Source organism: Eriocheir sinensis, chromosome 29 (assembly GCF_024679095.1).
Source record: "Eriocheir sinensis breed Jianghai 21 chromosome 29, ASM2467909v1, whole genome shotgun sequence".
Lineage (NCBI taxonomy): Eukaryota > Metazoa > Arthropoda > Malacostraca > Decapoda > Varunidae > Eriocheir > Eriocheir sinensis.
In genome coordinates, this window is record NC_066537.1 from 11,652,454 (window position 1) to 11,680,360 (window position 27,907).

Below are 27,907 nucleotides of genomic sequence, written 5' to 3' on the forward strand. Positions count from 1 at the left end.
TCGAATTAAAACAGTGAATTCGAATTCGTACTCGTATTCGATGGAATTTGAAGTATTCGTATTCGTATTCGAATACATAAATCTTGTAGTCACACCATCCCTGGACTCATACCGCGCTTTGGTTATGAGTTTGTAAATAAAAAGCAAAAACTATAGAAAGAAAAAGAAGCGTATAAGAACGAAAACGAAAGAAAAAGGGAAAGGGAGGAAAGGAGAAAGGATGAGAGAAAAGGAGAGTAGAAAGGAGAAGAAATGAGAAAGAGAAGAGAGAAGACAAGACAAGGCAAAAGAAAAGGAGAAAAAAAAAAGAGAAGCGAAGATTTCAGAAAAGACAAAAAGAAAACAGGAAAAAAAAGCAAGATAACAAACAGAACAAAAGAAAACAGAAGAAAAAACGAACAAAAGAAATAACACAAGAAAACAAACAAGACAAACCAGCACACACAAAAATAGAAACACATACAAACAATCAAACAAACACAAACAAAACGAGGAGGAAATAAGGAAGGAAGGAAAATCATATAAGACAAAATTTTATTACATGCAAAAAAAAAAAGCATATATTCAGACAAAAAAAAATAGAGCATAACTAAATAAAGAAATAGGATGATAAAGGAAGGAAAATATAAAGAAAAGAAGAAAGAAGGAAGGAAAGAAAGAGAGAAAGAAATACAGAAAAAAAGACGGGAAGAAAGTAAGTGAGAGAAAGAAGAAAGAAAGAAAAGAAAGAAAGAAAAAGAAACACAGGAAGGAAGAAAGTAAGAGAAAGAAAGAAGGAAAGAAAGAAAAAAGAAAAGAGAAAGAAAACAAAAATAAAAGAAATGTACCACACTCAACTTACTAAAATATTGATTAGGAAAAAAAAAAGGAAAAAAAAAGCATTCGTTTGTAGTTCGAAAATTGCCACTCGTCAATTATGAGGCTGACGATATGATGGTGTTTGTTCTCTCTCTCTCTCTCTCTCTCTCTCTCTCTCTCTCTCTCTCTCTCTCTCTCTCTCTCTCTCTCTCTCTCTCTCTCTCTCTCTCGTGCATGGCGGTGATTGAGTCTGCAGGTAACAAGGTTAATTAGGATCATTTAAGCTCATTACGGTGAGGGTGTAATTGTTCCGCTAATGACGCTCACCTGGATGGGCTGAGGCAGGTGAGACAGGACTATTTAAACTACCTCTAATATAACTACTACTACTACTACTACTACTACTACTACTACTACTACTACTACTACTACTACTACTACTACTACTACTACTACTACTACTACTACTACTACTACTACTACTACTACTACTATAACAACTACTACTTCTGCTACAACTACTACCAGATACATTCCCTTACCTAACTCTGATAAATATATATTGCTGTTATTACTACTATTATAATTTCTTCTTTGTTACTATTATTATTATCATAACTAATATTATTTTCCCTTTGTATTCATATTTTTGCACATTTCCTTCTATACATAAATATTACTTTTTTTTATTTATTTACACATTTAACCTCAGGCCTTTCTAATAAGAGTTCGTATATTATGTGGAGAGAGAGAGAGAGAGAGAGAGAGAGAGAGAGAGAGAGAGAGAGAGAGAGAGAGAGTTTTCCTAACGTCATAACACACACAGGAAGCTGTTATCGCACGGGCCATCTTTACACACACACACACACACACACACACACACACATAGCATGAAATAACAATAGCAGATTACTCTCCCTGCTACTACTATAGTCGGTTCACCCAAGTCTGAAATGAGCGTTATCATGCGTTGGCAACTACTGTCACACGGCGCGTCCGATCTCGTGGACACTGTGTGCTGGCCTACACACAGTAAACAGTTGGCAATGTCAATAATATGCAGGCAGGAATAACATATACCGTTATTTTATTCGATTTTAAGTTAAAAAATATCAGTTATGTCGCAAATAGCTGTTTTATCAATATAAAGCCTGCTATTTTTTCGGTGGTGGACAGCTTCAAGGCTGTTTAATAATCATAGTCAGCGATCTTGTAAATTAACCAAACAGCTATTTGCGACATTATTAAAATTTTTAACTCATAATCGACTATAATTGACGTTATTTGTTATTGCTGCCTGTACATTATTGACACTGAGGACTGTTTACTATGCGTAGGCCAGCTACAGCATCCACGACATCGGACCACACAGTTATATAACTGTGCATCGGACACGCGGTGTGACAGCCAGCGCACTTCAGACTTCAGACTTGGGCGAGCCGACTATACTACTACTATTTTGTTACTAATTTTAATTTGTTTATTTTCCTCCTTTCTTTCGTCTCTCTCTCTCTCTCTCTCTCTCTCTCTCTCTCTCTCTCTCTCTCTCTCTCTCTCTCTCTCTCTCAATACGATTTAGTTTCTCTTTATTTGTATTCATAGATAGATAGATAGATAGATAGATAATCGTGAAGCTGATAAATAGCTGAATACACACACACACACACACACACACACACACACACACACACACACAATATTTGAATAACTTTGCGCTCGACGTTTTCTTCACATTCGTGCATCACTTTTTTCTCAGCCAGGTGTTACAGGGATTAAAAGGTGAAGATGTTTACTTAGAAAATATATTTGTCTTGTAAAAAACACACATATTTGATTGCATCGTTTAAACCGTGAAGTGAAATATACAAACATTCGAGTGAGAACATAACAACAAAGTAAGATTTTTTATTTATTCTAAGCCACCTAATTATTTATTTAGAAAAATCACACATACTTGTTTTATCGCATCGCTAAAACAGTGAAGTCAGAAATACAAACATTCGAAGAACAAAATATCAGCGCATGATTGTTAATTTGCTTCCAACCATCTAATTATTTACTTAAAAAAATATATGTCATGAAAAAATCACGCATATTTATTTTATTGCATCGTTGAAACCGTGAAGTTAAAAATACAATCATTCGAATGAAAACAGAATAACAATGTATGATGTTTTTTACAATCATTTACTTAGAAAACATATTTGTCTTGTAAAAAAAATCCCACAGTTGTATTATTGCATTTTTCAAACCATGAAATAAAAAAAATACAATCATTCGAATGTGAACATAAAAAGAAAGTATGATTGTTAACTTCTTCTCAATCGTCTAATGTTATGTTTTTTTTCCATATTTTTCTGGTGTACTCTTCTCCTCTTGCTCATAGTTGATTCGTGTGAATTTCTAGTCTATTTCCTGAGATGCTTTCTTACCTGCAAAGAAAGATAACTTAGTAAGATGTAAAACATAGGTTACAACTTATTAGGTCACATGCTTATAGGTACACAATTATATATACTAATTACTCAATATAACTGAGCATTGTATCTTAATCTGTGTATACATAGCCCATTATCTTACTGAATTGCATCCTTAAGTCGCAAATTAGTGACTGAGTGTATTATTAAAGGTTAACTGATATAATCTAAGTACAATTACTACTACTACTACTACTACTACTACTACTACCACGACGACGACGACGACGACGACGAAGAAGAAGAAGAAGAAGAACAAGAACAAGAACAAGAAAAACAAGAAGAACAAGAACAAGAAGAAGAAGAACGAGAACAGGAACAAGAAGAACAAAAAGACAAGAACCAAAACAAAAACAAAAACAAGAAGAACAAGAACGAGAAGCACCTTTAGAAAAAGAACAAGAACAAGAACAAGAACAAGAACAAGAAAACCAAGAAGAAAATAATAAAAACAAAAAACAACAATACAACCAAACCACCACCACCACCAACAACAACAACAACAACTCACCATCATTTCGTCTCCCAGTATGAGCGCCGCCTCGCCGCCTCACCAGCCCAGACCTAGACCATGCAGGCCCCCGTACAGCCCCCCGAGCCCCCCCAGCCCCCCGAGTCCCCCCAGCCCCCCGAACCCCCCGAGGCTCCCGTACAGCCCCCCTATACCTCCCAGACCCCCCAGACCGCCATACAGCCCGCCGTACAGCCCCAGGCCACCCAGCCCACCCAATCCACCTAACCCACCATATCCTCCAAGCCCGTAGGACCCGTAGCCGTAGAATTTCCTGGGAAAAGAAAACATGACGGTTATTTTTATGTGTGTGGGAGGGGAGGTGATGATGACTATATGAATGAAAAAATAAGAATTAGTAAGTAGGCCTAAAAGAAGAGTTAATGGCCAGCTAATGAACTGCGTAAATACACTAGTTAATAAATAAACAAATTAAGAAAATATGAATGTTAGGTTTGTGATGATTATAAGATTGAAAAAAAATGAATAAGTAAGTTAAAGAAGAATTGATGGCCAGGTAATTTACTAAGCTAATAAATGAATAAATAAATAAATAAATAAATAAAAAAGAATATTAATAATAGTTTTTTTATGTTCATAAGAATAAGAAATACGGATTAGTTAGTCTAAGAAGAAATGATGGGCAGTTAAAATTAAGTCAGTAAAAACAAACAAACAAAAAAAAAAAAGAAAAAAATAGACAACGAAAAGAAAAGAAAAAAATAAGTAAAGGAAAAAAGAAAAAAAGACAACGGAAAAAGAAAAAAGAAAAAACTCACCCCACGCCCAGGCCACCCGCTCCTAGGAAGGGTTCGGCCTTGGCTTCGGGACCAGGGCTTGGGTCCGGGCTGGGGTCAGGGCCGGGGTCAGGGCTTGGGCTGGGGCTGGGGCGGGGCAGGGCGGCGGCACGGGTCAGGTGGGTGCTAAGGCAGGTCACCACACACACTGACACCTGCCGAGGGGATGAGGTTATTACGTGACGCTAGTGATGATGATAATGATGATGATGAGGAGGAGGAGGAGGAAGAGGAAGAAGAGGAGAAGGAGGAGGAATGATTGATATAATTAGCAGTGTAAAGAATGAATGAATGAATGAATGAAAAAGTTTGATAGATAGATGAGGGAAGAAAGGAAAGAAGGAAGGAAAGAAGGAAGGAAAGAAGGAAAGAAGGAAGGAAAGAAGAAAGGAAGGAATTAACAGACACATGAATTGATACATAAATGAATGAATGAATGAAGAAAGAAACACTGAATGAATACAGACAAAAGGAAGAAAGAAAGCAAGAAAGATTGTAAATACATAGACATGACAGATAACAGAATGAATCAATGAATAACTTAATGGATGAGCTAATGAAAGAATGAATAAGTGAAAGAACAATTACAACACATCTATTTCAATTACCCATTTATTCATCTGCAAAAGATTCAGCGATAAATAAAAATCCACAACCAACTCACCATTAATCGTAGCAGGGCCATGGCGACGAAGGAGAGGCGGTGGTACTTCTTTCTTATAGTAAATGAACGCCTCGGGGCAGCCTAAGGGAACGGAAAGCGACGCAGGGGAGCGGCGGTGGCGACTGTCAACTCTAGAGGTTCGCGTCGCCTCTTATATGGTAACACTGTACCGCACACTTTCTTTCCTTTCCTCTTCGTCTTTTTTGTGGCACCGAAGGGAAGAAGAAAGGCATGACACCCCCCTCCCTTTCCTTCTCCCCTTCTCCTTCCTCTCCTGCAGTATCTCCCTCCGCCCTGTTACTGTTACCCTCCTTCCTTTCCTCCCTTTTTCCCTTCTCTTCATTCTTTCCTTGTCTTTTCGTCTAAAGTCCTCCGTGGTGAAGTGGTTGGTGCGCCTAGCTATGAATCCGTGAACTTAGGTTCGAATCCCGGCCTGTTTATCCTCCGTTTCGGGCTGGTCGGTAAATGTGTACCTGGGAACACCTGGGGAAGGTAAACTGTGATAACCCGGGTGCCACGCCTGCCCTGTGTCCCGGGGTAATGGGTTCGTATCCAACTCGGGTTCTAGGACCAATGTGACGGAGATGACTACCGAGGCCATGCGCAGCAATAGTTTAGGCTCCCAACTTTACCTTTACTCTCCTATATTTCACTATTTTTTTATTCCTTCTATTACTATTTTTTCTTTCTCTCCCCTCATTCTTTATCTTTTGACTCTTACATATTATTTTTCCTTTCTCTCCCTTTATTCTTTATTTTTGTGTGATTCTTTCATATTAGATTAATTTTCTTTTACATTTTCATTATATCTTATTCTCCTTTTCCTCGTTTCTGTCTTTCTTCCTCGTGATTCTTACATACAGCTATTTTTTTTCCCTCATTCATTCATTCATTTTACCTAACTCAATCTTTTTTTTCTGTTTATCACCTTTTTTATTCGAGGGAGATCTATCTATCTTGTGGAATCCTAACCCTTTGTTTTGGCATCTGATCCTATCTCGCGACACTCACTCTTGTTCGGCGTTACGTCACCTTCCTCCCTCCATTGTCTCGCTGATCAGAAAGTGACGCTGACGACGGACCAACAATGACGATGAAAGGAAGGAAGGAAAAGGGTGAAAAAGATGGAGCTGCCCGCTATCCCTTGATTAAATACCGTTTCTCTTTTGCATAATTTCCTGTCCACGTTACGTTACATTGTCCAATCTGATGTTCTTTTGTGTGTGTGTGTGTGTGTGTGTGTGTGTGTGTGTGTGTGTGTGTGTGTTTATGAGGAGGAGGGGGAGATGGAGAAGGAGAAGAAGAAGAAGAAGAAGAAGAAGAAGAAGAAGAAGAAGAAGAAGAAGAAGAAGAAGAGACCTAACAAGAACTAAAAGAACAAGGACAAGAGGATGAAGAAAAAGAAGAAGAAGAACTGGAGCAAGAAAAAGAATAAAAACAAAAAGAAGAAGAAGAAGAAGAAGGAGAAGAAGAAGAAGAAGAAGAGGAAGAAGAAGATAAGAAGATAACGAAGATAAAGAAGTGGAGGAATAAAGGGAGGGAAGGAGAGAGAGGGGGAGGAGGAGGAGGAGGAGTAGGAAAAGGGCGTGGCTGACAGCGTTTTAGCATTATTGCATCACTTAATCTGGTCTTCCTGCCGGTAATTTTTCGCTCCCTCGCGCCACGCCACGCACCTGTGTACCCATGACGGACAGGTGCACACAGGCGAGTAGTAGCGGTAGTAGTAGTAGTAGTAACAGTAATAGTAGTAAAATCTCAGCACCAGGCGGCAAGGACCTTATGATGTTAAAAGTCGTAAATTTGAAACAATAATTCTTTAAGCCATACGAAGAGAAATGTTGACAGCTGAAACTGAAGAGGTTGGGGAAGGAAGAGAGTCAAGAAAGGAGAAGCAAGAGATACACGTCCTCGTTCTAAGTCCCCGTACTCGGCCTCCCGAAGTGACATGAGAGCCAAGTTGAACCATATCTTTATTTTTCTACCCTAAACCATCGCGCCAAGTGGCTTCGCCTTTGTAACAACCAAGACTCGCGCCGCGCACCGCACCACGTGGCTCACCAACTCAAATTCAAACTTAAAAATATTACTCGCCCAACGTGGGGCTCGAACCCACGACCCCGAGATTAAGAGTCTCGTGCTCTACCGACTGAGCTAGCCGGGCTTGATTCCAATGCCTTTACTTATGCTACTTATTCCTTTGTTCTCGAATTTTAGTTATTATGTAGAGTTGGGGGTATACACGATAGTTGCGTGTGGTCTTCGTGCTCATTTCTGTCACGTCTGAGTATGATAAACTAATTAACTTCTTAATCCTTATTTTAATATATTTTTACTATACAAAATCTTCAGGTATTGGAACACACAAACACTGACATAAACTTAGGTGGCGCTGCAATGTAAAGCAATTATACTTTCTAATTTTGCCTCCACACCTAAAGGGGAGCGCCGGGAGTAAGAAATGGCAAGTATAGTTAGGTAAGTTTTTTTTTTCTTTAAAAAAAATAGTTGGGTAAGTATAATTATTATAACATTCTTTAGTCGATACATTCTTTTCAGAGGTGTGTGTGTGTGTGTGTGTGTGTGTGTGTGTGTGTGTGTGTGTGTGTAAGTAAATAAGTAAGTAAAGTGAGTAAATATTTATTGCTCTCAAAATATCATATATACATATATTAAAACAAAAAACATCCTAGATTAAGCAACGGTCTGTCGAGCGGAAGCTCCATGACAGACATTATCTAAATACTAGATTTTGTGGATGCATGAGCATATGATTGTAGATGCATGAACATATAATTATGTTAACACAAAATTACATGAAATAAGTGTGCATTGTAGTGACCCAAAGATTACAAAAGAAAATAAAAAATATTAATTAAGTTAACTTAGTAGATTAGTAAAATAATAATAAAAAAATTCCCTCTTAAATATTGAGATAATACTTGATCTAAGGAGAATTTTATGTGTGTGTAATTCACCTCTTGGTCTGCTGCGGGTCTCTCTCGAGACAGCCAGCCGTTCCCCTACGGAAGAGCACAGAGCTCAAAGCACCGATTTTTGGGTAGGGCTGTGTGAGTGTATCTACATCTATGTCTATCTATCGATCTATATAGGTAGATTGATAGATGTCCTGAGTTGTATAATTTTGGGCTGCATAGGTTGTCTCGATTACTGTGATACCATAAATTGTCTACTTTATTTTTTAACAAATCAACCACACACAATAGTATATAAACAACCCCAAGGTTAGGCTACTTCTAACAGAGGAATCATGCAGGAAAATGAAGTGAAGAAAACTTGACAAAACCCTTCAGCACCGTAAGCCAACGGCAGACCGAAGCACAGGTAGCGGAGTGGCTGCGGCCACACACACCACTTAATATCTTTGCACACGATATATACAAATGTACACAGATATCCTCATGAAACACACACACACACACACACACACTCATACACACACCTCAGTCACAGGCCTCCACACACAGACAGGCGTTGGTGCCACCGAACCCGAAGGAGTTTGTGAGGGCGACCCGCTTGGGCGTGTCGGTGATCCAGGCGCGCCCGCGCCCCCGCACCAGGTCCAGGCCGATGGCGGGGTCCGGGCTGTCCAGGTTGGCGGTGGGCGGAAGGTACCCGGCGTGGCAGGCGATCACCGTCACCGCGGCCTCCACCGCCCCCGCCGCCCCCAGCAGGTGGCCCAGGGCCCCCTTCACCGAGGACACGCCCAGGGTGGCCGCGTGGTCCCCGAACACCTCCTGGATGGCCGCCGCCTCCACGGCGTCCCCAAGCGGCGTGGAAGTAGCGTGGGCGTTGATGTAGCCCACCTCTGCCGGCGACACGCCAGCCTCCGCCATGGCCGCCCGCATGGCCCGCACGGCGCCCCTCCCGTCCTCGCGCGGCGCTGTGTAGTGGTGGGCGTCCCCTGTGGTCCCGTAGCCCAGCACCTCGGCGTACACTGTAGCGCCGCGGGCCCGGGCGTGGCCCAGCTCCTCCAGAACCAGCACGCCCGCGCCCTCGCCCATCACGAAGCCCTCCCGCCGCGCGTCGAAGGGCCGCGACGCCTTCTGTGGCTCCTCGTTGAAGCTGGTGGCCAGGGCGCGCAGGCGGCAGAACCCGGCCAGCGCCAGGGGGTTGATGCACGCCTCGGCTCCGCCACACACCATCACGTCCGCGTCGCCGTGACGGATGAACCTGAAGGCGTCGCCCACGGCGTGGGCCCCCGTGGCGCAGGCCGTGGACACGCTGTGGTTGGGTCCCTCCAGCCCGTGCTCCATGCTGATCTGGCCCGCCGCCATGTTGGTGAGGATGCGCGGCACGAAGTACGGGCTGACGCGGCTGTAGCGGTCCTGCAGCGCCGCGCCCGTGGCCAGCACGTCCTCCAGGTCCACCATGCCCATGCCCACCGCCACGCCCGTCCTGCCCCGCTCCTCCTCGCTCTGGGGGCGCCACCCGGCGTCCTGCAGGGCCTCGCGGGCGGCCACCAGGGCGTAGCCAGTGGCGGGCGTCATGGTGCGCAGCTGGCTGGGCGTGAAGTGGGCGGGCAGGTGCAGCTGACCCTCCCCCTCGCCCCGCGGCACCCTGGCACCCACGCGGCACGGCACCTGCACCACCACCACCAGGCACAGGTCAACACCCTCCATATACGCCCTCACCCTAACCTGCCTGCATGCCCTCCCTCACCCTCTCAACACATGTGACCTTCAATACATGTAACCACGACAACTTGTTCAAGATTCATATTACTTTAGCTGAATATGACAACCTTGGCAATCTGAACTCCCAGGATAGATATAAGAAAGAAAACTCGAAATCTACTTCAAAAACTACAGAAGACTCCCTCCAAAGAAGTTAGTGAGACAGTGGCTACCCTTGCAATTTACAATGTCACCGTACACTAAATTGGTCCCAAAGTCCCGCCCCCACCCCTTCCCTCATCCTCCCTCCAGGGTAACATCGACTCCAACTCCAACCTCTTTTCATCCAACTATTCAACTCCCGTAGCTGTGGACGAGGGGGCGGGGCTTCTGGGTCATTTTACGTGTACAGTAACTTAAAAATTATGGCTCTACGGTGCAACACTAATATTACCCGCATAGGAGGCAGGTAGGATCTATATAAGTGTTCCATGCCCCATCTCACCTGAGCAAAGCTGTGGTCTGTGAGGGCGGCGGTGGCCACCCTGCCCACGGTGAGCTTCTTCCACGTCTGGGGGGCCCCCACCCCTAAGGGCGTGACCAGGCCCAACCCCGTCACCACCACGCGTCGCACGCCCCCCATGCTGCTGCTGCTGGGAGAGGAAACCCAGGGGTAATGATAAAGATAACAATAAAACCACAGGTCAGTGTAGATACTGGAAAACTAATAATAAATAAAAGTTAACAAATATATGGTAGGCACTGTAAGAATGTAAATTTATCAGATTAAGAAAAGTATAACAAAGAAACAATAACTAAAAAAAATTATAAATGCCAAAATTATCTAGTTATAGTCACATGCAGTACAGCAGTAAGTGTTGCCACATACTGGTAGAATACATTGGTGATGGTGGTGATAACATGCATTACACCCACATTATTTTTAGTGGAAAAAATTGTCTTTGCTTTTTTTTCTCTCTCTTTTGCAAATGACTACTGCAATAGAGTGATCTTGCTTTTGCCACCACCAGCACCACCTCCATTAAAGTGTGCTTGATGCCAACAACATTTGATTTTCAAAGTTATCAGAGTTAACAAAACTGGCATAAATATATAAGAGAAATGCTTGTTCCTCCAGGATATGAAAATAAAGGAGATTTAAATAATATACCTTAAAAATATAAAACCAAGTTTTCTTCCATATCTCACTCAAGAATAATTTCTCTAACTTAAAACATGTTGATCTTAAAGTTGTGCTGATCCCCATTTTACCCCATGGACACCACCATGAGTATTACCGTACAGGAAAACAGGTGACACACCAAGTTTAAAAAATCATTGATGGAAAAGGAAAAATGGATCCCACTACACTTATTTTTACTATCAACTCCAGTACTCAAAGCCACAATCAGAAAGCAAAGGTCTGCTCAAGACTATGTAGCAAAGAGTTTACAGTCAGTGGAAGGTAAAGCTTGAGTGCTGCTTTATTCATATTCAGGCAGGGCAGCTTCTTGTGTTCTGAACATGCAAGCACACAGTTTAATGACCACAAACAAATTCACTAAACTATTTTGTATCAACATAAGTATTCCTATCATAGTCCATAAAATAAAACAACTATATATTACTCCATGAATTACATCCGACTTACTCTTGGCATTCACACTTTTTTTTCTGATGAATTTTCTTATATGTACTAATCACTCCAATAACCATTAAAATTTTCTGTTGGATATTATTCATTTCTGAGATTTGAACAGCCAATTAATTAAGCAGCGATAAGTTACTATCCTTAGCGACGATAGATTACAACTTTAGCGGCAGCAGGTTAATTTTTGTTAGGTTGACATGGGATTCTAACAGTTTTAATAAAGCAGAGAGGCAGCACACCTTCTTTAATTGGGTGTAATTCTAGAGCTTTGCAATTAAAAACAATAGAGCAAACAAAATATGACAATAAATAGCAAGCAAAAACAGGAAATGAAGAAAGTACAAAAATAAACAAAAAAACAGGAAGATAAAGAAAAATTAAAACAGAAAATACAGATAAAAATCACACAAAAATAACACCATCAACAAGGCAAACACAAAATGCAAACAAAAGAAAAAAACGATACATATAAGCAAACATTTTTTAAAGCAAACAACCACCACCCGTTCTCCCCCTCACCACCACTGGCCTACAAAAACAACCCTATCTAACCTCTTCATCTACTGCCCAAGAGTTCCCTATGGCTCAGCAAGGGCACAAGGAAGAGGATCACTTACAAATTACGCGAATAAGACCAATATTACAAGTTGTCTGCCCCGGTGTTTTGATTTGTTTACACCTTAAGGTCGCTTCGGCACTGAGGCCAGGGTTGCCAAGTCTTGAGAGTGCATTATTGCCAAATGTCTTCAGATTTACTGCCAAATTAAAAATTTCACTGCCAAAGTTTATAAATCATATATTTCATGCGTATAAATAAAATGTTTGTTATCTTTTTACTATCACGCCGCCTTTGCGAACTGGACCTATACATTACGCCACCACCAACAATTGTTAATAGAATTTCCTCGCACAATTTTAAGATAATTATAAGCCCCGTGAAAAAAAAAGCTGAGATATGTAAAGATATGTCCAGGTACTTTCTTCCAGAATCATATTGTCCTTTCCACTTAGACATCGTGGCGAGTTCCAAGCGTGCGGGCAACAACGTGTACTGTGTAGTGACTACTGCATACTGACAGGTTTGTGTCGCGACTCGCGACTTGGGCGAGACAGATACCATAGGTATTGCACTACGTACATGTATCGATTGCATAGCTTTGGGTGTTTGCGATAATTTAATTAGGCATGACTAACCAAAATTGCATCATTTGATTTCTTGACTGCCAAATTTAGAATTTATAATGCCAAAATGCCAAACCGTAGTTTTTCACTGCCAGACACATTTTTTACTGCCAAAAATGGCTAAATTTGGCAGTGAAAAACGCCAGTTGGCAACCCTGACTGAGGCAGCCCGCTTTCCTCTTCCTCTTGTATCACTCTTATTCCTATTATTATTATTATGGTTGATTGATAGTTTATTGTTACAAGTAAACAAGAAAGGAGAAGGGAAGAACATGCCATCCCAACCCCCAGGCAGTACATAGTGTGATTATGCAACTATATAAGGATACATGTGCAAGTATAGGACCAAACTAAAAAGATACAATGGTAGGGGACAAGTGCTAAAAAAATAAAGGCCTTGATTTAGTCAGGGGAGTATTATTATTATTATCATCAAACACAGTGTAACAGGTAGGGCTGGGAGAATAAATATACCATAAGTTGCGACGTCTGTAATCTCGATACATACTTGATTATACATATACATGACTGAATGGTTGTGTTATGGATAAAGTGAATAGTGTAGAACATAGATGTAAATTCATTATCACGCAATAAATAATAAATGTAGGAGTGTATAGGACAACGTATACGAATAGTTGTGCATATATATTAGAGTTTGGGATATGCTTTTACATCTCGGTTGCGTGTGAAAGGTTAATAGGGTGATTGTATAGCTTGGTCAATCATTACTTTTGGTATTATAAGACACATTTACCTCCCACACCGACTATTTCTATAGATCAAAGGGAGGGTCAAACATGCAGGTTCTAATGAGTGTTTCTTTAGGGTACAAAGGAATGGTCAGACTACCACCAGGGTTATAAAACTACCCCTGGAAATGCCCGCAGCTCCTACGAAAGCCTTGCCAACTATGTGAACTTGGGCGACGAAATGTTTTAAAATACGACCCTGATAAGAGTTCACTGTATTTTATTATTTATGGGTCATTTACAGATCAGGTCACACTACAGCTGAATTGAATATGTCTGGAAGTTTGATAGGTCAGATTAGGTTGCTACAGCTTAGTCCACTCAAATTACTCACAGTGCACTTATTTACATTACTTAAAGGTCATTATATTTACAGATTACAGGTCATTCTACAGCTCAGTTGATTTGTGGAAGTTTAATAGTCAGATTAGGTCACTCAAATTACTCACAGGTCACTTACATTACTTAAAGGTCATAGGTCACTCTACAGCTCAATTAATTTTTTGTGGAAGTTTAAAAGGTCAGATTAGGTCACTCAGATTACTCACAGGTCACTTACATTACTTAAAGGTCATAGGTCACTCTACAGCTCAATTAATTTTTTGTGGAAGTTTAAAAGCTCAGATTAGGTCACTCAAATATCTTAGAGGTCACTTTACTTTCACATTAGCCATAGGTCACTCATTACTTAAAGGCCACTACAGCTCAGATCATTGTGTGGAAGTTCAATAGATTAGGTCACTCAGATTACTTACAGCTCACTCACTTGCATTACTTAGAGGTCACAAAAGCTTAATTATGGATGAAAGTTTACTAGATTAGATTAGGTTACTCAAAGGACAAATCTGTTAGCCATCTCCCACTCATGTAGCCATTCTTAGATCTTGAAAGCACTCACCCCTGGGCCGCCTATAATAACATACTACAGACTGCATCATTTTTAAATGCTGTATTAGTTTTTTTATTATGTGGCTAGTTAGGCTTTTGAATTACACTTTTGAAGGAGTTAGTTAGAAGACTTGGGTTTTTGCAAAGAGGACATACTACAAACTCGGTTGTAATAAGTTTAGAAAAATCAACAAAACCCTCTATCCATGCCTTGAATAGCAGGTCAAGACATATCAGCCACATTGTCAAAAGAGTAATACATTTAACCCGTCTGCACGGATTTGGCTTTCACTAGTCTGCTGGTAACCTATACTCCCAGGTCTTTCTCTGTCTCTGTGGTGAATACTGGAGTGTTTCCTATGTGGTATTGGTATGCTGGATTTCCCCTCCCAAGGTGCATGACTTTACATTTTTCTTCATTGAATTGTAGCAGCACTTTTTGTTCCAGTCCTGTAGCTTGATGATGTCTTCTTGTAGGAAGTCCACAGTCAAAGCGTTAAAAATCAAGTGACAGGCAGGGCATTTTCAAGAGGATTGTTTCCATCATAAAGCAGTGGCAGTTTTAAGTATCCTAGTAAGTTATATTATATTACATAAATAAAATAGGATGTCAAGAGGAAAAAAATTGTTTATAGTGTCATTCATTGCAGAGAAACTAGTTGTGAAGTAGGAAAGAAGGGGATAATGCAAGGTATGAAGCTGCATTATTAGATGGAGGTTAGCAACACTAAGGCCCTCTCACAGATTACCGAGACTTACATCTTCAGACCAATGAAAGTTAAGATATCTATGCACTAATATTCATTTTAAACTTGGGACACTACTCTCGAGAGCCAAGCAGCAGTAGAGGCTGCACCACACACACTGGAGCCTTGGGAAACTGGTGCTGCAAAGGTGGTCAAGACAGATAGTTACTACCCCTGCCGCAGCCAACCTCATGAATGTAGGTGGGTCTTTCTTCACAGATAACCACACCCTACAATGCTGCAACTTCAGTAAGACAAGTCTATCCATGGGTGTGGGTGTGGCATCCAACACTACTACCAAGATCTATCAGATTAAGCAACCATGAACTTCTTGTGCATCAACACATTTTATTCAACTGGTCTTACATTTTTTCATAATCTTTTACAGGCTTGCTTAAAGCATACAATGAAAAATGAAATTAAAATCTTAAAATTCATTACATAAAAAATGTAGTTATTTTAATAGGACCTAGTTTACCAGTGCAACTGGCTGAAATTTGGTTTGAATAAAAAAGTAAAACTATTCTGGACTACGTACAGTTCATGGCATTTCAACAGGATAATAAATTAATTTATTACAGAAAAAGTTTTATTCCATAATGTTAAATCTTTGGAATGGGCAATGGGAAGGCTTTTATTCTCGTGTCCAAGGATAGTGGGGGTGAAGGATGCTGGGGCTGCGCCCTCCACGCAGGCAGAACGGGCAGCCCTGTCATGTTACCACTAAATTACATATGTACATTGTGTCTTTCCAAGTGCTTGATATGTTTTCACCACAGCAAAGGTTGCAAGACAAACCCAGACGTGAAAATACTGCAGACAGCCCCCCCTCCCCCCACACCACAAGTTCATGCAAAGTATACTAACATCTTGTCTTCACACTAGAAATATAAAACAAAACCAAATAAAAATAAAAAATCTTCACTTACTCATCAGGAGACAAAGGGACGATGAAAGAGCAATGAATCCTTTCCTTTGACTTAGGGATAAAACGAGTGTTTAAACAACTAAAACCATCCCTGGAGGGCCATGCACACAGGCAGGACTCTCCATCCTCTTGAGCGACACACACGCAGTCCATGAGTTCCCCCGGAGAGCAGGAGGGCAGGCGGCACCCACGACGTTATGGCACTGCAGGTGTGGGAGACTCCATATGGAGGAGCGGGTGCTGACCCTCAGAGGCCACACCCAAGGGAACCACCAGGCAGGGAGTCAGGCAGCTGCCTCACCAGGGGAAGGTCGGGCGAGGGGTCAGCTGGGACACATTGTGCCACCTGAAACACAACACTTCTTAGCAAACACAATACAAAAGAAGTACTTAATGCAACACAACACAAATGAGTCAACACATTATTAAAGAAGTGAATGATACAACACAACAGCAAAGAAGTGCTTATGGCAACACACCATGCACTCATTTTGAACTTTTGTCTTGTAAGTGTGGGTGGGGACTATTTTGAATGTTAATGTGAAGAGCATATTCCCACTCTTTACAATTAACCAGAACTACCCTTCCATACACTCATTTTAAACATTTACACTTATCAATGGTGTGGGTGTGAATTACTTAATTTGTTAGTGTGAAGCACATAACACTACTTCTCAAGATTAACCCTTAGACAGAGGCAGTATTTGAAGAGTAGCTCCCCAAAACTAATCGTCTATATATAGTCACTGCCGACCTTAGCACTGTAGCATAAATATAGTTACGCCGCATAAGGGAAGATTTAACTATCGTCTATATATAGATTCTACCGCAATCTGGAAGTGTTGTTATATATCTACCATACAAAACTGACTGAGTGAACCTTGGACTGTCTATGTACAGTTCCACCATCATTTAAGGATCAACAGAACCATTACTCCATGCACTTACATTGAACATTTGTGTGGGTGGGGATTGTTTTTTTTTATGTTAAGTGTAGAGCATGATCCAACTTCTTACAGTTAAATCAGTAAATAGAATCATGACTCCATACACTCACTTTGAACATTTGTACTTGTCCCTGATGGCGTGCTGCTGGGGCTCCTGTACCCGGGAGAAGGCGCGGTACAGGTTGACGTAGCACTCCCGCAGGTCTTCCAGGGTGTAGCCCGTCCACTCGGCGATGTGTTGGGGCCAGACAGGCCTCCCCTGCAGACACAAGTAAAGGCAAAGGTAAAGAATAAAGAATAACAAGGCAAATCTTTACTGAGCTTACTGAGTTGCTAGAACTGAATTGGGAATTTCTTGAATTCTGTATTATGTTAAACTCTAATACTTGTGGGAAAATCTATGTGGGAAATGGCAGCATGATTGTAATTAAAATAGAGGAGGGAGTGCTAGAAATGGCTGCGTGGATGGCAACACAAGGGTAGGAATAGCACTATTTAAACACTTGACTAGCACACATTTCCTTATATGCTAACAAGATAGGGTGATGAAGATCAAGTTAAATAAAATCACACATCACCAAACTAATGAAGTTGTGTCAAAATGAAATATATTAATTACTTAGTAAACTTTTCCAAGGCAAGTAATGTTCAGTAGTAGCGAGCTGTTTTGTCTTTTGTTTTTTCCCCTCGAGCTGCTCCCTTTACTGTAAGTATAAAGAAATAAATAAAGTAAAATAAAAGGAGCAGGGCAGCATTACCTGAGTGTGGTTGGCCAGAGCCACAGCAGAGGCGGCAATCAGCGAGGGGAGGTACCTCAAGAAGGGATCACAATCCAGCATCGACACCTCGGCCAGGAACTGCACAAAAACAGACAACATTAACAAAAGAAACACCTACAAGAAATATCTCACCTTTCTCACCCCAGTTGGGAAGCCAAGGAAGAGATGGATAGGAGTGAAAGGAGCAATTCAGAAGAGAACAAATGCAAGCAGTCCTAAAACTTACAAGAGCAAGATGAACCACTTCCTCTGGGTTCTTGAGGAGGCGGCAGAACTTGTTGACAAAGAAGTGGGCGGTGGGCACGGCCATGTCGAAGCTCAGCACCTTGAGGATGAGGTGCTCCATGCGCAGGATCTGGCCCACTTTGTACGTGTTGTCAGTGATGTATGCAAACTGGCTCACGTCCGGAGGGTAGATCTCTTCGTACTTCCTAAAATGCACACACAAACACGTCAAGCTTCCCATGCAGGCAAGATTATTATTTATGTTAGTGTTAAGGGCATTAGCAGCGAGGACGGGGCAAGATGTGGATTAAAGGAGCTGAGTGCATTGCTGAGAGTACAGAGATTGAGATGGTTCAGGCACATGAAGAGAAGAGGGGATGGTGAGGCATTGGGAGAGCTGTCAGGGTGGAAGTGCCAGGTCGCCACCCACCAGGCAGGCCAAGGAAGACATGGAGGCAGTGGTGAAGAAGATTTGGCAGCACTGGGCATTGGAGAGACTGAGGCAGTGGACAGAAATAATTTGAAGTGTATCTCCAGCCATCTAACATCATAAGAGATATATGAAAACCTGACATCAAACAGATGATGATGGAAAGAGCACGACACCACTTTTTTACAATTAGCCTTCAGTAAAAAGAAAACATCACTCCATGTAAATCAGTAAATCAGTAAATCTTTGCCTTGTTATTCTTTATTCTTGGCTCTTATATGAATGGTGTTATTAGAGAAATTAAGGGCAAAGTTGGAGAAGTTGGAGTAAGACTGTTCGATGAGGGAAGGAAGTGGGTACTGAATTCGGTACTGTTTGCTGATGACACGGTGCTCATTGCAGAAAATGAAGGTGACCTACAAAATTTGGTCAGTGTTTTTGATAGTGTCTGTAATAGGAGAAAGCTGAAAGTAAATGTCAACAAAAGTAAAGTGATGGTTTGTGAGCAAAGTAGAAGTGAGGTTGTAGATTTTGTATGCCCATATGGAGTGGGAATTGAATGTGAAAAAGAATGCAAAATAATTTTGAATGGTGAAGAAATGGAGGAGGTCAATGAGTTTAAGTACCTTGGATCAGTTATGTGTAAGTATGGTGGTATGGAGGGAGAGATAAGAGAAAGGGCATTGCAAGGAAGAAGGGTGGTAGGGTCTTTGGGACGAATCATGAATGGCAGAAGTGTGAGCATGGAGGTAAAAAGGGATTTGAGAAATACAATAATAGTACCAACCCTCACATATGCAAGTGAAACGTGGGCCTGGAATGAAAGTCAGAGGTCTAGAGTGCAGGCAGTGGAAACAAACTATTTGAGGAGTGCTTGTGGTGCGAGTAGAATGGATGGAATGAGTAATGAAAGTGTGTACGAGCATTTTGGAATGTGTCACAGGGGTGAAGGGAAGAAGTGTGGAGTGGTGGAAGAAGTGAAGCGACAGACTTTAAAGTGGTTTGGCCACATGGAGCGAATGGACGAGAGTAAGATGACCAGAAGGGTGTATGTGAGTGAGATAGAGGGAGGGAATGCTAGAGGATGACCTCCAGTGAAATGGAGGGATAGGGTGCAAGAGGACGTTAGGGAGAGGGGGGAAAGATTTTTGAGAAACTTTGAGCAGGCAAGAAGGGAGTGTCAGGATAGAGAAAGTTGGAAGCTCTTCTGCTGTGGCCATCCCCTGGTGGGAGCTCCTAGGAGCAGGCGTCGATGAAATGATGATGATAATCACTCATGCATTCACTTCGAACATTTATACTAATTTATACTTTCGTACTTTATACTATCGATGAATGGAATAGTCTGTCTAAAGGTGGTCAAAGCAAGAAACATCCATAAGTTCAAGGATTTCTGAATAATCTTTTGGGATACATGAGACCCTACAAAGAATATCATTCAACTATAACCTAAGTAGTAAGCAGTCAGTAGAGAACAGTCAAAACACAGCAGCAACCTCAGCAGTGCAGCAACACTTACGCAGCAATGAACATGGCTGTTGTGCCCACCAGCTGCAGCTTGTCGCGCTTCACGGACATGTGGGACAGGAAGCGGTCGATGTAGGAGACAGCGAGGTAGAGAGTCTCGGTCTGGAGTGTGTATTCCTCGGCCACCTCCACCAGCCAGTCCACCAAGATCCACCGCATGTTGGAGGTGATGTCCATCTGCTTGGTCATGTAGTTGGGCCGGGGCTTGTGGCACACCTGGACACAAGAGGAGGGAAGGGTTAGGGGGCTGGCCAATTTGTACACACCCTTACAATTATTAGCAGCATATGTAGAGATTTTTGTACTGAATTAACTGTAGCAGCATATGTAAAGATTTTTTTTTTTACCAGATTAATTTTGTCATTTTTGGTGTAATGTAAATAGTCTGATATTTTAGCTCAGACACCACAAATAAAATGAATATGTGTGTTTAAAGTAAGAAAACCAATCCCACAACTAATTGTGTAGAAAACAAATAAGTAAAAAAACTGGAAGCAACAAATTCATATAAGACAGACATTAGTATGGTACTCATATAAGGAACAAGAATACTCTGCAAAAATAGCGAGGAAAAAAACAGAAATATCAAAATGACTGATCTGTCTAATTCATTTTGATACTTCATTTTGAAATAAGAAAGAAACAAAGAGAACAGGATGGAGTGCATGTTAAAAAGCAAAACTAGCAATAAATCTGAAGCACCAAGTGAGGAAATAACACACTCAAAACCCCAATGTACAATAGTTTATAGTTTCCCCGAGGAGCTCTACCTGACCATACACACCTCGGCCTGCCTCAAGTACTGGTAGATGTCACTGGCATACTCCGGCACATCAAACACATCATCCGTGCGGGAGTGCAGCAGGTCCTCGCGCGGGACAGACGAGTCAGCGATGGACAGATCCCCCTCCTCACACACACTCATTTCCATCACCTCACCCCCTCCTGAAGCATCGCTGTCTGACCTAAGGGGAGGGAAAAAATGTTAATAATTATGGTTAGTGTGTGAAGACTTGAAGGATGAAGCGGGTTTGTCTTCCTTAGTGTAATGATGCAAGTAGTTAACCCCCATTACTAAGATATTTTAACCCGGTAGCAGCGATGGGCCAAATTTGTGCCATGATTTAAACCCCCCAAAATAGATGATACATAAACTCATCACAAATGCTTTGATATATATTATGAAATGGTTTGTGTGAGTGATGATTTTTTCTCATGTTTCTCGCTTAGAGGGACCATTAAGAAACATGATCCCCACAGCTACCGGGTTTACTCAGATATGACTGCAAATAAATATATAGAGCAATGAAACCCACAAAACAAGATAGAGCCTAACACAATCATCGCCAACAATACTGAACCAATACCACAAAGACATGCACCTGATATTTTAAATGTCATATTAGTCTCAAACAATAATGTGGCTGATTTGTCTTTTAACCCATTTTTTCAAGGTGCGGCTGGCTGGTTTTGTTGATTTTTTATAACACTATTTATGATTGAGTTTGTAAAATGTCTACGCTGTGAAAATCAAACGCTTCTGATTAACTCTCCCGAAAAAAGGAATTAAAAAGGCAAACTAGCCACATAATTGTCAATAAATACTAATACAACACTAAAGAAAAACAGGCAATCACCATATATAAACATCACTCATTTATCTGAAGGTGTTCATGTAACGGCCACTCACTTGTGTAAGCTTGTAATGGAGGGGTCAAGCTCAAGTGCAAAAGCTTCATCTTGAGAGGATTTGATTTTCCTCTCCTTCAGTGGTTGGCGAGCAGCAGGGAGAGAGCAAGTGGAGCTGGATGAGGCGGATGATGTGGATGATACAGTGGAGAGGGTGGAGGAGCAGGTGGAGGTCTGGCAGCCGGAGATGGAGGCGCCAGACGGAGTGGAGGAGGCATCCTGGTGGATCGTGAAGGATTGCTGGGTGGTGGAGAAGGTCTTTTGGAGCACGCCAGCATTCTCGTCATTTTGCTGTGGCACTCCAGTTTCATACCTAACCCCCTGCACACCAAAGATAAAGAGTTAGTAGAGCATTTAGGCCTATACAGCACATTCTAAATACATAAACATGATCAAAAACTGAGAAATCCTGGCTGCACAAAGATATGGAGTTAGTACAGGATTTATTAAACTAGCAAATTCTAAACACAACCACAATCGAAAACTGAGAAATCCTGGCTGCACAAAGATATGGAGTTAGTACAGGATTAATTATACAGGAATTTCTACACACATAACCACAATGAAGTAGCAAATCCTGACTGCTTAAAATAACTACGTAATGAGATAAAACTCTTACCCTGCACAAAGATGAGTACTTATTACATCACTTATACAGGAAATTCCAAATACACACAACTATTATCCTGGGGTAGCAAATCCTGACTGCTTAACTTAACCCAGTAGCAGCGACGGGCCAAATTTGTGGCTTTACCGTGTAGCAGCGAAGGGACAAATTTTTGCCATGATATAAACCCCCAAAAATAGATGATGCATAAACACAAGTGCGTTGATATATATTTTGAAATGGTTTGCGTAAGTGAGGATTTTTTCTCATTTTTCTCGCTTAGAGGGGCCTATATGAGACATGATCCTCACAGCTACCGGGTTAAATAAGATAGTAACCTTTACATAGCACAAAGATGAATAGTTGGTACAAAATTTACATATGGAATTTTAACCCGGTAGCAGCGGGGATCATGATTCTTAATGGTCCCTCTAAGTGAGAAAAATGAGAAAAAATCACCCCTCACACAAACCATTTCATAGTATATGTCAAAGCATTCGTGATCAGTTTATGTATCATCTATTTTGGGGGGTTAAAATCATGGCACAAATTTGGCCCGTTGCTGCTAATGGATTAAACACAACATACCACAATCAAGAAGTAACAAATCCAGTTTTGATCTCGGAACTTTTACCCTTACTTGGTTAAATTTGAATTATTTAAATTTAGAGAAGGAAAAGTGCAATGCAGGCAGTTGTATAAGCTTGTGTGTCCCTGGTTATATGGCATCTACCTAGGGACTCATAGCCTTTGTTAAATTCTAAGTGTACTGTTATGGAAAAAAATAATGATGTCAAAGGCTGAAAAATCTGCTCATCACAGGTCATATAGCTTTTACTTGTGGACTAGTGCTCTTGCTTGTCATAACATTTGAAGTGTTAAGTGATTAGAATTACCAACTGCCTCACTAACCCAATACTCAAAATAAATATCTACTGTCATAATGTTCCATACTATAATTGCACTGGCTGTTTTATATCATGTAGTACTTCATATCAGCATCACAATACAAGGCTAAATATATACCTTTTCAAATCAAAACAGCAATTCAAAGGCATTCATTTATAGGCTGCAATGTTAAGGGCACTGGATTAAACCTTATTTCACTGGGTTCACACAGCCCCATACGCACCTATATACGCAGAAACACAGAGGAGGAGTTGCAAGGGTGAAGAAAAGAGGCAGAGGAGATATGGGTGGGTGAGTCGAGAGCTTTATCTCCTGCCTGTGTGATGCTGATTCCAGGGAGATGAGAGATGAGAGAAGAGCTAAATTAGAGAGGCTGGGTTGGTTGAAGAGCTGTAAACGAAGGAAGGGGATATATGGGTGAACAAAACCGTAAATAGAGGCAGGGGAGATAAGGGTGAGGCTGAAGGAAAGGAGAAATGAGAGAACAAGAGTATGGGCTGGGATGACTGGAGTAAAGAGGGATCAATTAAGTCTTTTCAAACACCACAACCTGCCCTCATCACTCTTACGTAATGCTTCTTTTATCCCAATACGACTTGGTAATGGGTCTTAGGTGGGCGTGTAAGAATGAGCAATGAGAAAATTAATATGGAGAAGGACTGGGTTAATTGGCATGCTGACTGGCGCTCATTTAAAAAACCCATCACCTTCCTTTTTGTGTGGATTTCCCATTTAATACGCACAAAACGGCTTAATAGGTAATGGATGAGTACATATGAATGAGGTTTGAGGCAGAGAGAGACAGGGAAGTTTTGGGCTGACTGGTGTAAGTACTGGAAGCCGGAGTCATTTCAAACCCCCCAAGCAGTTTCCCTCACTCTTCCTCTTGTGCATAGGACTATCCCATTTTATCCAGACTGCTAATGGTTGAGTATATATGAGTTCTGAGGCAGAAGTAGAACAATTAAAGACTGGGGCTGACTGGCTAAAAAAATAATAAATAAATAAATAAAAACACAGTATTCCTAAGTCTCGGCCTGTTTGAAAAGTTTATCGTGGAAGTTGCAAGGCTTTTCATGGACTGTTTTGTAGAGAAGGGGATAGTTTTACACAGCCTCTGCACCCTGAATTGTAAAACCACCCATGAAAACCCGGCTAAGCTTCTATGTGGCCTTATAAAACAGTCGTAATGGGTCCCAGATACGTTTAAAAATAGACATAAGTACTGAATGCAGGGAGTCGTTTCAAACGCCCATTGCCTGTCCAGACCCCTCCATCACCTTCCCAAGTTTCCAAAGCTCATCACAGCCATTCAAGACTATGCAGTGCTTGGTGGTATACATGAATGAACTTTGAGGCAAGGGAAAGAGAGGGAACAAGGTTGGGTTGACTGGCGTAAGTACTGGAGCCCGCGGTCATTTCAAACACTCAAGGCCTGTTTCCCTCACGCTCCCTCTTAGGCATATCTTATTTTATCCACACAAGACTGCACAGGGGGTGAATATATATGAGCTTCGAGGCAGAGGAGAGACAGGAAAAGCCTGGGCTGACTGGCGTAAGTACTGGAATCCGCGGTCATTTCAAACACCCAAGGCCTGTTTCCCTCACGCTCCCTATTATGCATATCTTATTTTATCCACACAAGAATGCATAGGAGTGAGTATATAATTATGAGCTTTAAGGCAGAGGAGAGACAGGAAAAGCTTGAGCTGACCAGCGTAAGTACTGGAACCCGGGCGTCATTTCAAACACCCACGGCCTGTCTCCCTCCCATATAGTACCGAACTCCCTCATCACAGCCACCCAAGACCACGCAGTGTTTGGTGGTATATAAGAATAAGCGTTAAAACATGTGTGGTGGCAGTGGTGCATCTTTGGGTAACGGCAGAGACGCCAGGGAGGGAGGGGGCGAGGGGAGAGCGGCACGTCGACCCCTACCAACGGCCTCACCTGGGAGTCGCCCACGTTACTTCCGCCCCATGGCAGACTCTTCCTCCCAGGGATGGTCCACCCCTCCCTCCTACCTACCCCGTGGCCCCAGCCCTGCCCTTGTATGCTTGTGTCCCTGCTTGACTCTCTCCAGACCAAATATTTGTGGTTTAGCGTCAGGTTGAGATTTTTGGGGCCTAATCTCCGTTTCGCTGTCTGTATTGATTAATCCCATTCAAACTGTTTTACCAACGTTCATTATTCTAAAAACAAATTCTGAATTAATCACACAATTTCCCTTAACAAAATACTTCAAAATGTCTATTCGATATATGTCTATGTCCTGTTTCCTTCGTCGAGGTGGGGCAGGCTTTTACCAGCTATAAGAGGGTTGCCCCAAGCCCCCATTCCCCCCCCCCACCTCCCTTTCCTACCCTTACCCTCAACAGATGCAACCAGACCCTCCCTGTTGCTTGCAATCAATTTTCCCAACACCTCGTGCATTCACCTCCCCTCACCCCCCCTGGCCATCACGGTGGACCCTCCGTGATATTCAAATTTCCCGCCGCCCGTTCCCCTGTAGCCCTCAGCTGACACTTTAAAAACCCATCAATGCACACCTCACCCTTTCCTCCTGCGGCGGAGAAAAGTTATCAGTCTGGCCAATCTAACATGCAATTTGATGAGCTTGGGCATAAGCCACCTTCTAGCCATCAGCTGTGCCATACGATGGGACATATTTGCTTTTTCATGGATGTGATTTTAATTAAACATATTGCAATGTTTAACTGGGTCATGCACCCTAATCAAATCATGAATAAATTTCAACACAAATATGCATGTATATCAACAAGAATGCATACATATAGCTACAGTTATGAATTCCGGAATAAGTAATAATCTACCACCATTATTAAAAATATCATTGTGATCTGATGCCCATTTTATGAAAGATAATACACAAATAGTACCATAAATGGTTAAAAAAGTTAGGTATTGATGGAAAAATTTGAATGGTCACTACAATTATGATGGCTAGTAACTGATGCTGTTATAGTACATATTTTTTAAGACTCGTTTGTACATGATAAATGCCCCTCTCATCAAGGGATGATTAGCTGGAAAAAAGCTTAGCATACACATTTGATTCATTACCCACTGGTTTATAAATTTGTGGCAGGATAATTAGGCCAAGAATGAGATGCAGGTCTACAGTAATTAAGACAGCTCACATTCACCATCCCAAGTCCACTGCCCTTACATGTGATCATATTATCCGTGAGTAACTATCAAATCAAAAAAATACATTAACAAAAAAATAAATAAAAAATATCACCCCTATATGTATACAAAACCATGCCATGTATAGCCCCTACACTTCCAAACTACCCATTCCCACAGCACTCCACGGCTTCTACCTGACCAACACAGGATGGAGGCACGGCCGTGGAGAGGAAATAAAAGCCAGCCCAGCCTCGGCCCGTGGAAAGATTACGTGGTAGGGGGAAAAAAATGTCAACAGACGGCTGGACACGCAGTTACCCCATTACAGCTCAACACACACACACCACAGCACACACACACGCCTAACTCACCTGCTTGGCTGCTCTGACGGGCTGCTTACGGACGTTGGTGCCGATAGAACAGAGCACTGGCCGCCTGTTTGCCTGCTGCTGCACAAAACTGGCAGCAACCCGAGAGCCATTGCTTGCTTCCCTTTTGAGCCTCCTGTGGGCCGGCACTCTGTTCTCCTGGTCTTCGTCTATGTGCATGGAGGACATTATTGCAGCACCTGCCGACACTACGCCACCTGCAGGCTCCGGGGGAAGTCACGGTGAGCGGACGAAGGGACTCTTAAACACACCACATGGGAAAAATGAGAGGACTGTCTGGTGCTGGAGGAGCTAGGCGAGGAACAGCTGACCTCCTCTCCCCGCCACCGTTTGAAGCAGCCAATCACCGCGCCGCTCTTCCGTGACGTCACTGCGCGGCGCATACCTGACGGCCCGAGCCTGACCAGATGCCAGTGGTGGTAATATCGTACACCTACACCCCATATTGTCGTATTTTTAAGCCGTATTTTATCATAAAACCGATATATCTGGCTCCAACAAGTCCGTACAGTTGATATATGGCTATTTCCACTCTGGATTTATCTTCGCACTCTTTTCTTTAGTTTCCCAAGAGGTTTGAAGGTCATTAGAAGACATATATAAGGCAACAGACAGAGGCCTACATCAGAAAATAGGAAGCGAGATATGGGTGCTTTCAGATAACCAATCTTATTTTCAAATTACTTGTTTACATCATGTCAAGGAACTATATCATATGAACGCTATCGTTTACCATACCAGCCATTATTTTTTTCTTATTACATAATAATTATCGTATTTCTCATCACGCTGCTGACGAACCCAGGCCTGCCACTCAGCCTTATGTCCATATATCAACTCTTCTACCCCTGTTACATATTATTGCCCACGTTTTAGACATGTACAGATATTTTGGGGTTATATGTGTCCAGTGAGAGTTTTAAATAGTCTATTAAGAGATATGAGGAACGTTCCCGTATGGTAGCCGTGGAGGGCGCCTCGGTCAAAGGACATTTAAACCTTCCGCGGGAAATACAAACGGGTTGGCCAGGGAACATTTAAAATTTGAAGGGGAATATTGAATCACAGCTGGGAGTTATCATCTGGATATTAGTAAACGTGGTATGCCTGTGATATTCTGCATTAACACACTCCATTCGAAGCTATAAGTACCTCAGTATAATCGACCCGCATAATTTTGGATCCTGACATTTGCTATCCATGGTTAGTATATGATTTTGTAGG

General features: G+C 41.9%; 2 protein-coding genes, 1 long non-coding RNA gene and 1 other non-coding gene across 5 annotated transcripts; all 4 read right to left on the reverse strand.

Annotated features, from left to right (window-relative positions):
- Positions 1-2,586: 2,586 nt before the first annotated feature.
- On the reverse strand, positions 2,587-3,897 carry LOC127005299 (uncharacterized). Its single transcript, XR_007758420.1, has 2 exons — positions 3,787-3,897; positions 2,587-3,230 (listed from the first exon to the last, which is right to left on the reverse strand). It is a non-coding gene; the product is annotated as an uncharacterized LOC127005299 (long non-coding RNA).
- Positions 3,898-7,335: 3,438 nt separating this feature from the next.
- Trnak-cuu (transfer RNA lysine (anticodon CUU)) lies at positions 7,336-7,408 on the reverse strand. The gene has a single exon. It is a non-coding gene; the product is annotated as a tRNA-Lys (tRNA).
- Positions 7,409-7,868: 460 nt separating this feature from the next.
- LOC127005047 (3-oxoacyl-[acyl-carrier-protein] synthase, mitochondrial-like) lies at positions 7,869-12,236 on the reverse strand. 2 transcript variants are annotated; one of them, XM_050873499.1, is made up of 3 exons: positions 12,150-12,236; positions 10,387-10,531; positions 7,869-9,848 (listed from the first exon to the last, which is right to left on the reverse strand). In XM_050873499.1, exons 2-3 carry the CDS (start codon positions 10,522-10,524, stop codon positions 8,709-8,711), a joined length of 1,278 nt encoding a protein of 425 aa, XP_050729456.1. In that variant the 5' UTR covers positions 10,525-10,531; positions 12,150-12,236; the 3' UTR covers positions 7,869-8,708. The 2 variants fall into 2 exon arrangements, with proteins under 2 accessions (XP_050729456.1, XP_050729455.1); XM_050873498.1 differs by having other exon boundaries at positions 10,387-10,534; positions 12,150-12,226.
- Positions 12,237-15,428: 3,192 nt separating this feature from the next.
- Positions 15,429-27,035, reverse strand: LOC127005048 (cyclin-A2-like). Its single transcript, XM_050873500.1, has 8 exons — positions 26,666-27,035; positions 21,627-21,946; positions 20,721-20,901; positions 19,929-20,152; positions 17,981-18,185; positions 17,734-17,832; positions 17,086-17,234; positions 15,429-16,374 (listed from the first exon to the last, which is right to left on the reverse strand). The coding sequence occupies exons 1-8, from the start codon at positions 26,849-26,851 to the stop codon at positions 16,326-16,328; spliced, it is 1,413 nt and encodes a 470-aa protein (XP_050729457.1). The 5' UTR covers positions 26,852-27,035; the 3' UTR covers positions 15,429-16,325.
- Positions 27,036-27,907: the final 872 nt, after the last annotated feature.